This window comes from Phocoena phocoena, chromosome 10 (assembly GCF_963924675.1).
Source record: "Phocoena phocoena chromosome 10, mPhoPho1.1, whole genome shotgun sequence".
NCBI lineage: Eukaryota > Metazoa > Chordata > Mammalia > Artiodactyla > Phocoenidae > Phocoena > Phocoena phocoena.
The window spans coordinates 23594032-23607494 of record NC_089228.1 but is presented as its reverse complement, the minus strand read 5'-3'; the positions used below and the strand labels follow the sequence as shown (position 1 = coordinate 23607494).

The 13463-nt window shown below is 47.7% G+C and overlaps 1 protein-coding gene across 2 annotated transcripts in view; it reads right to left on the bottom strand.

Moving 5' to 3' along the window:
• LRIG1 (leucine rich repeats and immunoglobulin like domains 1) overlaps nt 1–13463 on the bottom strand; it is a 118387-nt gene that overhangs the window by 66290 nt on the left and 38634 nt on the right. Inside the window, exons 2-3 of one of the 2 annotated variants that reach the window (XM_065884546.1) lie at nt 12451–12522; nt 2660–2734 (exon numbers count right to left, since the gene is read on the bottom strand). In XM_065884546.1, coding sequence (XP_065740618.1) covers nt 2660–2734; nt 12451–12522 — 147 coding nt within the window. The remainder of the gene's footprint in view (nt 1–2659; nt 2735–12450; nt 12523–13463) is intronic. The other variant, XM_065884548.1, reaches the window with a different exon arrangement.

Sequence of the window (13463 nt, the reverse complement as noted above, 5' to 3'; positions counted from 1 at the left end):
GGGGAGAATCTGGAGACTAAGGGCTACCAGCGTCAACATTGATGAAGCTAACTGACCAACCACATTTGCAGACATCGTGTCAGGAACTTCCCACACGCGATGGCACTGAATCTTTCCGAGGTCACTCTGGGCCCCAACTGCACGGGCACAGAAGGTACTGACTAAATGTTTGTTGAACGTGTGACACCTTTTACCGCTATGGTTCTGAAAAGCCACAAACACACCAGCAAAACATCCTCTTCAAAGCCTGGACGGCTGCAATCACCATGTGGATGGAGATGTGAGAAAATCATGTTCGTTTGTTGCCCGCTCTGCTATTTTCTCCCCTGTCCTTTGCACGCCCCACTCGGGAAATACAGGAAGGCATGAAGGATGAGAGCAAAATTATCTATAATCCTGCTACCCCGATGTCACCCTGCTAGCCTAACTCTGCAGGCACTAGATCCAGGGGTCTAAGATTGGAGAACACAGGCCCCTCAGAGAGAAGGAAGATAAAGACCCTTCAGTGTCTGTACTTTGAGAGAAATCACTGACCAAGTCAGATGGAGACCAGCTTCAGGCCAAAGGTAGTATCTGCCAATACGAACCTGCATTTTCCAAACTGAATCAAAACCAGGAAGGAGTCTTTTTTTTTTTCCTTTCCTACTTTACATATTTTAATGCTGTCTAATGGAATAGCAGGAACAAGGCCAAGCAGCCCCACAGCTCCTGACACTTCGGCCAAGGAACAGAAATGTATTTTTAGTGAGCAGAGCATGGCCTGATTCAGAGCACCACGGGCCCTCGGGGCAAGGACGGGTCACCTGCCACACTCCTGCCTGCTGTGCCGGGGGGAAGAGACAGGAGCAGTGAACGAGCATTTGGGCCCCGTTTTGGTTCACCTCTCGATTTCGCACCTTACAGGAACTCAGGCAGCCTTGGTTTCCTGTCTGGTAACACAAAGATGTTCTCTCTGGCCCTGGCTTCCCAACCAAGGGGAGGGAAAGCAGTGCTTCTCAAACTTGAACAAGTAGGCAGGTGGCCAGCGGCCCTTGTGAAGGCAGCTTCTGACTCAGCAAGGCTGGGATGACACTTGAGATCCCGCATTTCTAACGAGCTCAGTGCCGATAGGACTCTGCTGGTCCAAGAACCGTCCTTTAAATAGCAAGGAGTTAAAAGCGTCTTCCGGTGCATTGCTCTATACACATACCAGGGATTGACATGTCCCTAACTGGCCTCAGGTAAGGGTGACTCATTTAATTTAACGAGCAATGAGACACTTTCCAGATGCCAGACCCCTCAGGCCAAATGGGTACAAAAAGAGAGTCAGATCCTTGACTGTCCATCTTGGCACAAAGAGCTACGTCCTTTGCGCCAGCATTTCACAGGTACAAGAAGTGACTCACAGACCCTGTGGCCTTAAAGGTGAGATCGTGCCAAGGCCCAAGGGGCCAGGTGACAACTAGCTACCAGCCAGCAGCCCGCCGCCATCTGTCAAACCCCTACTCTGGCTGTGCAGGACGGTAGGAGCGTCATATACATCACACTCGCCTTGAACCTCGGGCTCACTGCCCCCATGTGTACAGCGGGCCAAGAACACATTCTGCAGATGAGGAAAATGAGGTTCAGAGAGGTGAATCTGTCTGTCCGGGACACAAGGCTGGGCCACGATTCTAACCTCCTGCTCCCCAACCCCACAGTGCCTTGAAAAGGGTTGAGCCCGAGACCATGTTTCACAAGGACAGGGCATCTCCGGAACGCAGGGCCTGTGGCCAGCAAAACCCGGAGATCTGAAAGCCGCACCAGCCATCAGACGGATGACTCCTTCCCACCAGGTCCCTCTGCTTGGCTCAGGGTCGACAAGAGATACCCACAGGTGAGCAGACCAGTTATAACACCAGCAAAATCAAAATCAAATAAAAACCAGTGGGGCTGGAGTGGGAACAGGAAATTAGGTGTGAAGAGGGAGGCGCTCTGCTGGGGGAGCTGTCACTAAAATCTGGTCTAGAAAATTGTTGGACTCGTGACTGGTTTATCTGGAAAGACCTCTGGGCGAGTTTTAAACAAGCAAACGCCTCCACCTGACTGCTGAAGAAGTGGGGTAACTCTCAGTTACCTCCCCTTCTTTCTCATTTAACTCTCTTTATACCCTTTTTCATCTCCAGTGTGTTGTCTATAATAATCGACAGGCTGTATGTTGTCTAACACTTGACCATGACAACGAATTCCTTACTTTTATATTGATTTCAGAAGGCTGGTGGTTTTTTTTTTTTTTTTTTTTAAGCCATGAAAGTGAGTGGAGTCACGTTCCCAAATTCATTACCACAAAGATGAGCCTACTGTCTTATCGTGTACACAGCTTCTTTTAAGTTGGGTTTATTCACTCAAATTGCAGCTTAACCACTAGGACAGAGAAATTTAATTCTATGTACCCCTGGGCATTAAAAAGATAATTTCCCCCCAAATTAGAGATGAGGCAAAACTTCTGGGTTTTAATTCTACACACCCCAAAAGAGCAAGCAAGGCTTTTGTTATAATCATTAGAGCTACATGGAGAAAGGCCCCTTTTTTTTTTTAACCAGTGAGCCCAGAAACACGAGTTGCCCTGCCACCAAATGTCAGCAAGATGATACCATGGCCTCCCCACACAGTCCAGGGTCCCCCAAATGGTACCACTTACAGAAAGAGAGAGAGGATACGAGATGAGGCAGCACCCAGCGACGGTATGGCTGTCAACTCATTGTTATTGAGGTACCTGTAATGACAACAAGAAGAAATGAATCATTCAAATTAAGAGTAAGAAATCACAGACATAAAAGGGAAATAAAAAAAAAAAAAACAGTGCTGAGTTGCCCATGGGAAGACTGCTATGTTGTAATGCTGAATACGAGATAAAGAATTTAAAAGCAAGTTGTCAACGGGAGAGAATTCATGCCAGGTCACAAAAGCCAATTATTTACCACACCCAAAGTTTGTGAACAAACACTCAGGAGATGGCTCCCGTCCTCTAGGAGCTTCCAATCTAGCTCAGAAATCAAGACTAACAGACTGTGAACTGCGAACGACAGCGCCCTCAAGACCCCCAGTGAGAGAACTCCTTGTGGGCTGAAACAGTCAGAAAAGGATCTGGGGAGGAAAGACCGCCCCCTCCTGGTTGTTTTTGTATACATCCCTGACACGGCTCTGCCCTCACCAAAGGGCAACACGCTCGGACCCTGCGCCAAAGACTCGTGCACTCCTGTTGGGTTCCTGGCGCTGGGACACGTGGGCCAACTACTCCAATGCCTCATCTGTACAACAGCAAAGGAGCTGGACTTGGAGATTCTCATCTATTTGAGATTCCAGCTTCTCTGAACTCTGATGAAGTCTCCAGACACGTTTCCCAGGAATATATCCGTATAACGGATATATACACACACACTTTTGCATGCAGACAACTGGAAAATCCTCCTCAGACCACAGATGCTTCCCAAGCTCCCTTCCCGCTCGAATATTCTAAATCTGTACTTCCATAGTTCATGACTCTTAATGGAAGGGGAAGCCGGAGAACCAGAACACAGCTCGCCTGGTCCGCCCCCACAGGCTCCGGAATCTGGCCTCCTTACATGGACATGTATTTCCAAATCTGAGAAGAGAATCGAAAATCAGGCTTGCAAAGTGAGTGCAAAAATCCTTAGGAAAGCCAAAGCAGCGCTCAGGCTTTTTGCCGGGTGATGGGCTGGAAAGAAACTGTATCTGGGATGCAGAATCAAGGATAAAGCTAGGTTATCTTACTCTCATTTTTGCAGAGTATGTCTTACACAGAGCATCTTGTTATGGTTTGAAGACAAGGCCACTGAAATGACAGCTGTATTCATACAAGTTTACAGCTAGTGTTTGCTTGAATAGAATAATCTGGTTGTCTGCCATCTTTTATAGACATGAATAGGGTTAAAAAAAGGGAAAAGGCCTTGAATTATCCCATTTGCCTTCTTCAGTGCCAAAGCTAGTTAGAGATGAAGCTTGGCAATTACTGGGCTGAGGGACACAGCATGTCTGTTTCAATAGCTTCATGACTGAAGCATCTGGCAGAGAGAAAGCAGATCCATACCACGCGGCAAATCCCTTCTCCACTTAAAGGTCCCTTGTTTGTGTGTTGAAGGAGACAATTAATTACTTTAACAGTCTCTTATCTGACTGCCCCCTAAATCAGATTGCTTCTCCTTCACCTTTTATCTCTCCACCCCTGCTGCGATCTGTTTCCTATCTCGGTACAGGGATGCTGAAAACTCTCCATCAGTATGAATCTCTACTAATAAATCTTCACAGTACCGTAAATGCACATGTTACTAGAAGACAGCCTCAGATCTTATCAGAGCAAGGGAAACTAAGGTCAGGGGCCTGTTGCCAAGAAGGCAGCTTGCTTAAGAACTCTTCATTTCTTACAGATTTACTCTCCAACACAGATGTAGGGGGGTCATAATAATAATAGCGGCAGCTAACTTACTGAGGGCTTATTATGCGCCAGGTACGACTCTAAGAGCCTTTCAGTACACTGACGCGTCTTTAGAGCCCTACAAGGCAGGCCCCATGAACAATGTCATTGTACCAATGGGGAAACAGAATCACTAAGATGTTAAGTAATTTGCCCAAGGTCACCAGTAGTAAAAGGCAGTGGCCCTGTGTGTCTAGCCCCAAAGTTTAGGTTCTTAACCATTACCTCTACTTATTTATAGCGACAGTAGCAACTCTACAGTATTATGTCACTGCATCGCTACACCTCTGAGGTTGGAACCAGGTACTAGTACTGTTCCCCACCTTACAGGTAAGTTCTCTAAATTTCAAATCAAAGGAGAGCCACAAGCAAAAAGGCCAGCAGGCAGAAAGCCGGTAATTCCTTGGGTAACGTGGTAACTGCACTGCAGTTGCTTAGGACTGGACTTGATTTTAAACCCAAAATGAACAGTATGGACTTTACTGCAGGGGAACTCTGGCTGAATGAGCTCGGTCTCAGGCCACCCCTGCTGCACATATGACAAACTGCTCCACCCAATCACACAGAATACTAAATGAACAAGGAGAAGGGGCATCATGGTAATATCTCATATCTTGACCCAAATGCTGGAAGCAGAGTGCGCAGGTGCCGTGGACCAGTGCTGAAGGCGAACAGGACATTTTAGGTCTGGATCAGCAGCCCGGAGTCAACAGGATGAGGCAGAAATCGCACGCTCTGATCTCAGCAGGGCTGCTGGATTTATGAAAAGGTCAGATGGAGCTCAAAGGAGAAGATCTACAAGGCTAGCTTACTTCTGGATCATTTCTACTTAAAAAGAACCGCTAGTAAATCTAAGTCAGCTCCACCACGGCTGGCTCTCTCTTTGTTCACTCTGCCCCTTGTTGAAACCAGAACACTACCCTCAGAAGGCAACGGAGGACCAACTCGCACTGAGACACGACCAACTTGCCAGACTGAAATAAGAGACCGTCAAAAATAGCACAGCCAGAGCTGGGCGGGGAAGGGCCCTCGGGAAGTTCAGCACAGTCTCCACACGTAAAGACATTGTCGGAATTTAGGATTGTGTTTGATGAAATCTTCTGAATATCTCGGGCTGTGCAATCTTCCCCCACTTCAGACTCCCCCCCAAACTTGCTTCCATCCAAGGCCCTAAAAATCCTTCTAAAATATCTGGCTTCTATAACTGAAACTCTTCCTGATGATTCAGGACCGAGAAGTGCTCCAGCAGCATCAGACCTCGAATTGTGGCCCAACCCTGCAGCTGGAAAAGGTGTGGAAAAGATATGGGGGTGGGGGCGGGGGCCCCCCCTGGGCAGATGTGGAGGTGGGCCTTTCCCACCCTCCTGGGCCCCCTCAGCTCTCTCTGAAACTCCCATTTACGTCCTCGACTTGGTTTATAGGAAGCTTTTACATTCTGCAAGATGCAAAATGTTAAAAAAGGATGTTTCTGAGGACTTTCATTACTATGACTGCCTCAATCGAATTAGGCATCAAGAAACAACGAAAAACAAACCCACGGGTCATTCTGACTTACAGTGCTTTCTGGTTTTTACAAAATTTTTGGCCATATTTATTTATATACGGATAGCTGAGAAAAGCACACAGTAAAATTTCAAACTGTTTCAAAAAAAGAACACCAGGAATACATATTGAAATATACAGCTTCCTTGCCCTCCAGGCCTCTGGTCGGCCTCCTCCAGCTGCCGGCTACTAGGGATGGACACGTGTTTTTCTTTCACGCAGATGCTTGTGTGTTATACAGACTGTTCGGTACCAGTTTTCCCCTTAGTAATAGATCTTGGAAATCTCCCTAATTCTTTTAACCAGCAGTGGACCGCTCCTCGGCTGGGATGAACGGTATGAATGAACCATAATTTATTTAGCTGATCCGCCAATTCGTAGGCAGTTTGGTTGTTTCCAAACACAAAGGGAACTGCCACTAATAACAGTCAAAGTTGAGCCGGGGGTTGGAACGTCAGTTCGTTTTGTTTCTCAAGCAGGAGAAAGTCGTCAGTAGCAGGTAGGAGTCAGGGCCACTTAATCAATAACTGTTATTAGTGTTTTCAGCTACTTGAGAATAAGGCAGACTACATAACGACTTTGGCAAGACTTAATGACATAGTGTGTATACCAGCTGGCCGGATACAGTTATTTTAATATCGTGACATAGGATATAGTTACTTGAAGTCAGCACTTATAAACAACAAGGGCACACGCTTTTCTATGTGCCAGGCTCTGTGCTGAGGGCTTTATGTGCCACGTCTCACTGAATGACATGTCAACCCTCTAAGGAAGGCATTAAATCATCACCTCACCTTAAAAGAAGAAACTGAGGCCCAGTTACAGCACAGCAGAGCAGGGGTTATTTGGAGGGGATTAGCTCAGATTTTTACATCAGACAGACCCGGGTCCATTCAACCCCCAGCCTACCCCTACCGATCGAACGGCCTTTGGCATGTCACTTAACCTCACTGTGCCTTAGCTTCCATCTCCCCAGTATGTGCAAAGTACGAGCACCAACTTCACAGGGTTTTGGCAGGATCTGGCTGAAATCACTAAATCTAACAGCCCAGGAGAGAGCCAGATGTATAGTAAATGCTTAACAGGTGGGGGTAATTCATAGCCAAAAAGCAGTGCCTCACACGACACCCCCTCGGGATTTCACCCCGCCCTTAAACACACCGCACACACGCACACACGGAGGGGGGAGAGCAGAAGCCTGGGACACCAGAGGGTGAGCCATAAATACCCAGAGGCAGGGCACACTCAGCCTTCCTCGCCGCCTTCAGGAACATTTTAGGTCAACAGCCCTGGAAAGCACACGACAGCACCCACATGAAGCATTCCTGGGCCAGGCAGCAGTAACGTGATCCGAGTGCAGTTTTGAAAGAGGCCGGTATAAATAGCCCCTCTTATTAATAGCGGAGCCTCGCCGTCCAGGCCCGCTGGCTGGAAGCCCTCCCTGGTGGGCTTTCCTCGGAGCTGCGGGCAGTGAGGGCCAGGTGGCTTGGCAGCAGGTGCATCCTCGCGTCCTCCGGGGGCCTCCGACGGCTCGCTGTCTCCCTCCCACTGGCCTGCGATGCTCTGTGGTTCCGACCTCCAAAATAAAACCACTGCTAAACCACCGCCTGCTGCTTTGCCAGCCTGTGGTTCCCCTCGCGCTCAGCTTTCCAGACTCGAGTGGCTGTGCAGGGTTTAGGAGGAACTGACAGCTCCCGGGAGACCCAGTTAATTTAGAAGCAATTGTGTGCCGGCTGTGATTTTCTTCTTTGCTTCAATATCCTTCTCCACCTCCCCACCCTGCCCTCCTGACGGCCTCTTTCTGCCTCCGTCATGTATTAAAATTCCCTTCGGGAAAGGCTCCGATCCTTATCAGTGAGAAGTTCCACTGCTCTGGGCCCCTGGGGAATTTGTCTCGTCCATCCCACGGTGTGACATCAGGGACCAGAGGTGGTCACGGTGGTAAAGGTTCAACCTATCGGCCCTCAAGGATTTGTTTCTTAACAAGGCGCCCAGCTCGGGGCGAGGGGCGTGCGCCGTGTGCTTCTGAGAGTAGCAGAAGAGAAGAGAAATAACACACAGGGAACCCTCCCCATGGGCAAGGCTCTGGACATCTGCTCCAATGAATAATTAGTATAATTCGCTAACGCGTCATTATGCCCATGTTCCAGAAGAGGGAAAAGAGGCACAGAGGTAAGTAACTTGTCCAGGGACACAGTCCCCATAAGGGCCAGAACCAGAACTCAAATCCAGGTCTGCTTGCTACCAAATGTGCATTTTCCCCAGTACCCCCTACTGCATCCATAAAGGGAAAGCCCTGTCTTTACAACTCCCACACCCAGGAAGGCAGTGCTGCCATGGAGAGCTTGGGACAGGAGTTAGACTGAGGACTGCAGGCCCAGCTCTCCCATGTACTAGCTGTGCAATTGCAGCCAGGTTCCCAGGCCTCGACTCCTCCAACCGTCTCAAAAAGGCAGAATGTCCATAAGGCGTGGACGGCTTAGCACAGTGGCCAGCTACGCGTGTCAACAATCCTGAGTGCGTTCGCGGGAAAAAGGAGAGAAAGCACACGCAGCAGAGAGAGCGCAGACGAGTGGGTGAGGAGCCTCTTCCTGTCCCTAAATTCAACAGGAGCTCAGGGGAGGGAGAAAAGGCACGCTGGGAGGGGGGGGAGGGAGAAAAGGCACGCTGGGAGGGGAGAAGGGAGGCTGGGCTTGGAGGGAGTGTGGGTTTGGACAAGGGGTCTGGAGGAGTTAAGAGGAAATACCCGGTACCTAGAGAGAGAAGACTGGTGCAGGACGAGTGATACAGGAGATAAACACTGCACTTCCTGTCCTTTTAAAATCTTCGGTGGAAGGCTGTGGGTTGAGATGAGGCGGGTATGGGGATTTGGGGCAGTGCAGCTTCAGGGTTAAATGCACAGCTCTGGGAATCAAACAGATCTGAGTTCAGCTCTCAGCTTTACCAACTAGGCAACACTGCACAGGTTTATTTAACCTCTCCGAGCTTCCATTTCCTCCTTTGTAAAGTGGAGAAAATAACTGTAAAGGAAAGAATTTAAATCAGATAGAGCCAGTGTCAGGATGAACTGAGGCAGTCTTACCCAAAGTTTGAGTGTGGTACTGCTGTGATTACTGCGGCCGTTGGGACTCGGGAAATTTATTTTTAAGACTAACCAGCATCCCCAGTGAAGGACAGGTGCAAGTCAGGTGCTCTCAGCTCTAGATGTGGGTGGGGTTTACGTTCCAAAAAAGCACGAAGTTGAAGGGGGATTAAAAGCCGGAGGTCAAGGGAACCAAACCAAATGAAAATTGAAAGGCTGTCTGGGGAAGGAACCAATGGAAAAAGAAAACTAGAGAGAATAATGCAGAAAAGGCTCATGGGAGCATCTACTGTGCCCCAAATTTATGGCAGGCCAATGATTTTGGAACCATAACCTATCATGACCCCCAGGGCCCTACGGGACCCAGGCGCTGGCCACACACCCCACCCCTCATGCACTCCTGGCACAACGGCCCTCGTCCTCTTCCTTCCTTGGGGGCCTGTATTTGCAGCCTGTCCTGTCCACATCGTTCACATTTGCTTGATCTGATCATCACCATCCTAAGCACGCTGGCTCCGTCATCACCCCTCCAAAGTCACAAAAGAAGAAAATCCTCCCGTGACCCTGTCCTACGCCCCCCCTTAACACTTACTACCAGTGAGTCCTACTGGTTTCCTTGTTACCCCTAGGTCGTGCCCCATCTTAACGTGAGTCCTGTGAGAGGTGAGGTTTGTCTGCAGCGCCAGGATTGGGGGAGAAGGGGAGCAGCATTTAAGGGGCCGCCGAAAAACTCCGGAGCCAGGATAAGAATATCTGAATGCAGTGTTTTTTAAATAACAAAGTGAACACAAAACAAAATTCATTAAGAACAGAGTATCTAAGTTTTCACACCAAGATAGGATTGGCAACAGTGCCGTGTCAAGCCAGACTGGAGCCTGGGGCAAAGGAAAGGTGAGTAAAGCTGATCCTGACTTTGCCAAAACTTCTTGTATTTTGTTGACCATGGGGTTTCTTGGGCATTCATTTTGATGTTTTAAATACTGCATTAAGGTATCGTTTATCTCAAATGCTGAGTTTTTAGAGGCCCCTTAATTAAATTCTGCACCTGAGGCGAATGCCTCATTTGCCAACCCTAATCCTAGCCCTGTATGCCTGTCTTATTTACTCCTGTGCTCCCAGCAGCACAGCAGTGCCTGGCTCATACTAGGTATTCGAGGAAATGTTAAATGAAAGCTTGAATAATGCCAGAAGAAACACCTCAATTTTTGTTTTTGTCCAATTCTAAAAGAAACCACTAAGCTCTGAGACTCAACATGCAGAAGTTGGATATCATAACCACAAGCATTAAAGGCAGCCTGGATCAGGGGAAAGCACTGGGTTATGAAGCAAACCGGTTCCTTGATGGACTGCGGTTATCATCTTGGGTGACTGTGATGGGCTGAACTGTATTCCCTCAAGATTCATATGTTGAACTCCTAGCCCTCAGTACCTCACAATGTGACTGCATTTGGAGAAAGGGTCTTGAAAGAGGTCATATGGATGGGTCCTAATCCAATATAGCTGGTGCCCTTTTAAGAAGAGGACATTTGGACACACACAAGAGGCACCAGGGAAGCGCACATATAAAGGAAAGGCCACATGAAGAGGTGGCAAGAAGGTGGCTTCAGTGGAAACCAACCGTGCCAGGACCTTGCTCTTGAACTTCCAGCCTCCAAAACTGTGAGAAAATAAGTTTCCGTCCTTGAAGTCACCCAGTCTGTGGTCTTTTTGGCAAACTAACAGAAAAACCCACTCCAAACTTCCCTGCCCTGACCACTGGTCTGTTGACCCTATGGGAAAATAATGATCCTGGACAAAGTATTTCCAAGAGCCCCTTCCAACTCTGATCTTCCTTTAACTTTGGAAGTTGAAACCTTTTTAAAACAGACATGGAAATCATAAACGCCATCTTGGAGAATTTGGAGACGGCGGTAGGGAATGCAAGTATTTTACAAATTGCACCATCTGATTAAATTTCCTTTAGATAAATCATCAACAATGGAATCGAAGAATAATAAACAAGGACTTTTATCAGTTACATATAGTAAGTAAAATATGTAAAGCACTTTATAATCTCTAAAAAATATCTAACAATAGAAGCACTGGGTGAATGATTTACGGAATATTCATGTGTAGTAGTTTTACACAAAAATTGAAATGGGATAGTAAAAACCTTTTAATTTACATGACAAAGTAGTCAAAAATGTAAGGATAAGTAAAAAAACAGACATAATACCACAATATAAACACAGCTTGATTCCGGAATTATAAGTGTAGAGGTGTATATTTTTCACTAAGTGTTCACAATGGTTAAGTCTGGGTGATAATTCTAGTAATTTTCATTTGTTTTTACATATTTCTACAGTTTACAAATTTTCTGCAGTGGGTATGCATGGCTTTTCTCTAAAGTCCCTGTGGAACTAAAATCCTCATAACCCTAACATCCATGTTAAAAACAGAATTCTTTACATTAAAAAGAAGAAAAAGAAGAGGAAGAGGAGGAAGAGGAGGAGGAAGAGGAGGAGGAGGAGGAGGAGGAGGAAGAGGAAGAGGAGGAGGAAGAGGAGGAGGAGGAAGAGGAGGAGGAGGAAGAGGAGGAGGAGGAAGAGGAGGAGGAGGAAGAGGAGGAGGAGGAGAAGGAGGAGGAGGAGGAGAAGGAGGAGGAGAAGGAGGAGGAGGAGGAGGAGGAGGAGGAGGAAGAGGAGGAGGAAGAGGAAGAGGAGGAAGAGGAGGAGGAGGAGGAGGAAGAGGAGGAGGAGGAAGAGGAGGAGGAGGAGGAAGAGGAAGAGGAGGAGGAGGAGGAGGAGGAAGAGGAGGAGGAAGAGGAAGAGGAGGAGGAAGAGGAGGAGGAGGAGGAGGAAGAGGAGGAGAAGGAGAAGAAGAAAAGATTGAGGCCTGATTTAAAGGATACTGCAAAAGGCAGCAAGCCTAGAGTTCCAAAGGCAGTAATTTCTAGTTCTCTTTGGAGATGGGAAGAGAAAGTCTACCTTACTATCTATTCCTCTATACCTTGGTTTCCTGGGAAACAGAAGGGGTGGGCTGGCGCAAATGTCCCTGCAAAGCAGGCTGCTCTAGTGCCCTGGGAACTGGGGGAAGTACTAGCCAGGTGTGTTAAACCAGCTGGTCCCCCAGGCTTCCCACAAGCCTATACACCCACCATGGACTTGTGATTTCCAGTAACTCCACACCTGCTGGACTTCCCAGGAAAAAGAGAGGGGCTTCAGTGAAGGAGCACTAACTAGGACAGTTTGTCACTGACAGTCCCTCACAGATGCTCCTTATAACAAGTTCAGACTGCTGATCCAGGGAAGAGAGCGACGCTGCCGTAAGAGAGAATCTTTCCAAGGAGCTCTCCATCCCGCCAACCCCCAGAAGTTTGGGGAAAAGCACTCACACTTCTTGTAGATTCGGCAAGTCCTCAAAACCAGCAGGATCAATCTCAGAAAGTTTGCTGTGACTCAGGTTTCTGGAAAAAGGAGAGCAAAAAACAAAAAATTCAGTCAGTATCCTCAAATTCAGGAATCGTCTACCCATCCCTCCCCTCATAACTGCCCGTATCTCACGCCCTATTTTAAGTAATCTTATTGATAATGAGATTTAGAGCTATACCTCGTCCCCACTTGGATCCATAAACAAGCCACTGTGAAAATCTCAATTCACCTGAGGTTGGCTAAATCCAAATGGATTTCAATCAATACCATTTTGCCACTTCACAACTTTATAAAGAAATTCTGAGGGAAGCTAACCCTCCTACTTTACACTAGAGCATGCTGGTCCAAATGCTTTGTACCATATCAAGTCCAAGGCTATTCTAAATGGTATTTTTTTTTTTTTTTTTTGCAGTACACGGGCCTCTCACTGTTGTGGCCTCTCCCGTTGCGGAGCACAGGCTCCGGACGCGCAGGCTCTGCGGCCATGGCTCACGGGCCCAGCTGCTCCGCGGCATGTGGGATCTTCCCGGACCGGGGCACGAACCCTTGTCCCCTGCATCGGCAGGCGGACTCTCAACCACTGTGCCACCAGGGAAGCCCTGGGCCCTTACTTCTTAACTGTGCACTGTGCCCTGCTCCCTGCCACTAAAATACACCTAGTCCTGTGTATGCTGAAGGGGCTGGCTGACATTTTTCATCTCAGCTATTCATTCCATTGCCATTACTGACAATTAACAAGGACCGCGAATCGTGAGTTTAGAGTCTGTCTCTTAAGGGGCCCAGCATCACATTAAGTGCCAACTTTCTTTGAAGCTTCTTCCAGAGACATTCCAATCAATACGAGGCCAGAGCTGACAGCCATTTCACTGTCAAGACATTCATCTAAATAAAAGTCAAACTACCCTTGAAAATTAATGACACATCTGTGTTCAGGGCACAGCCTGAATTAAAAGCAATTTGTCCAAGGATTATGATA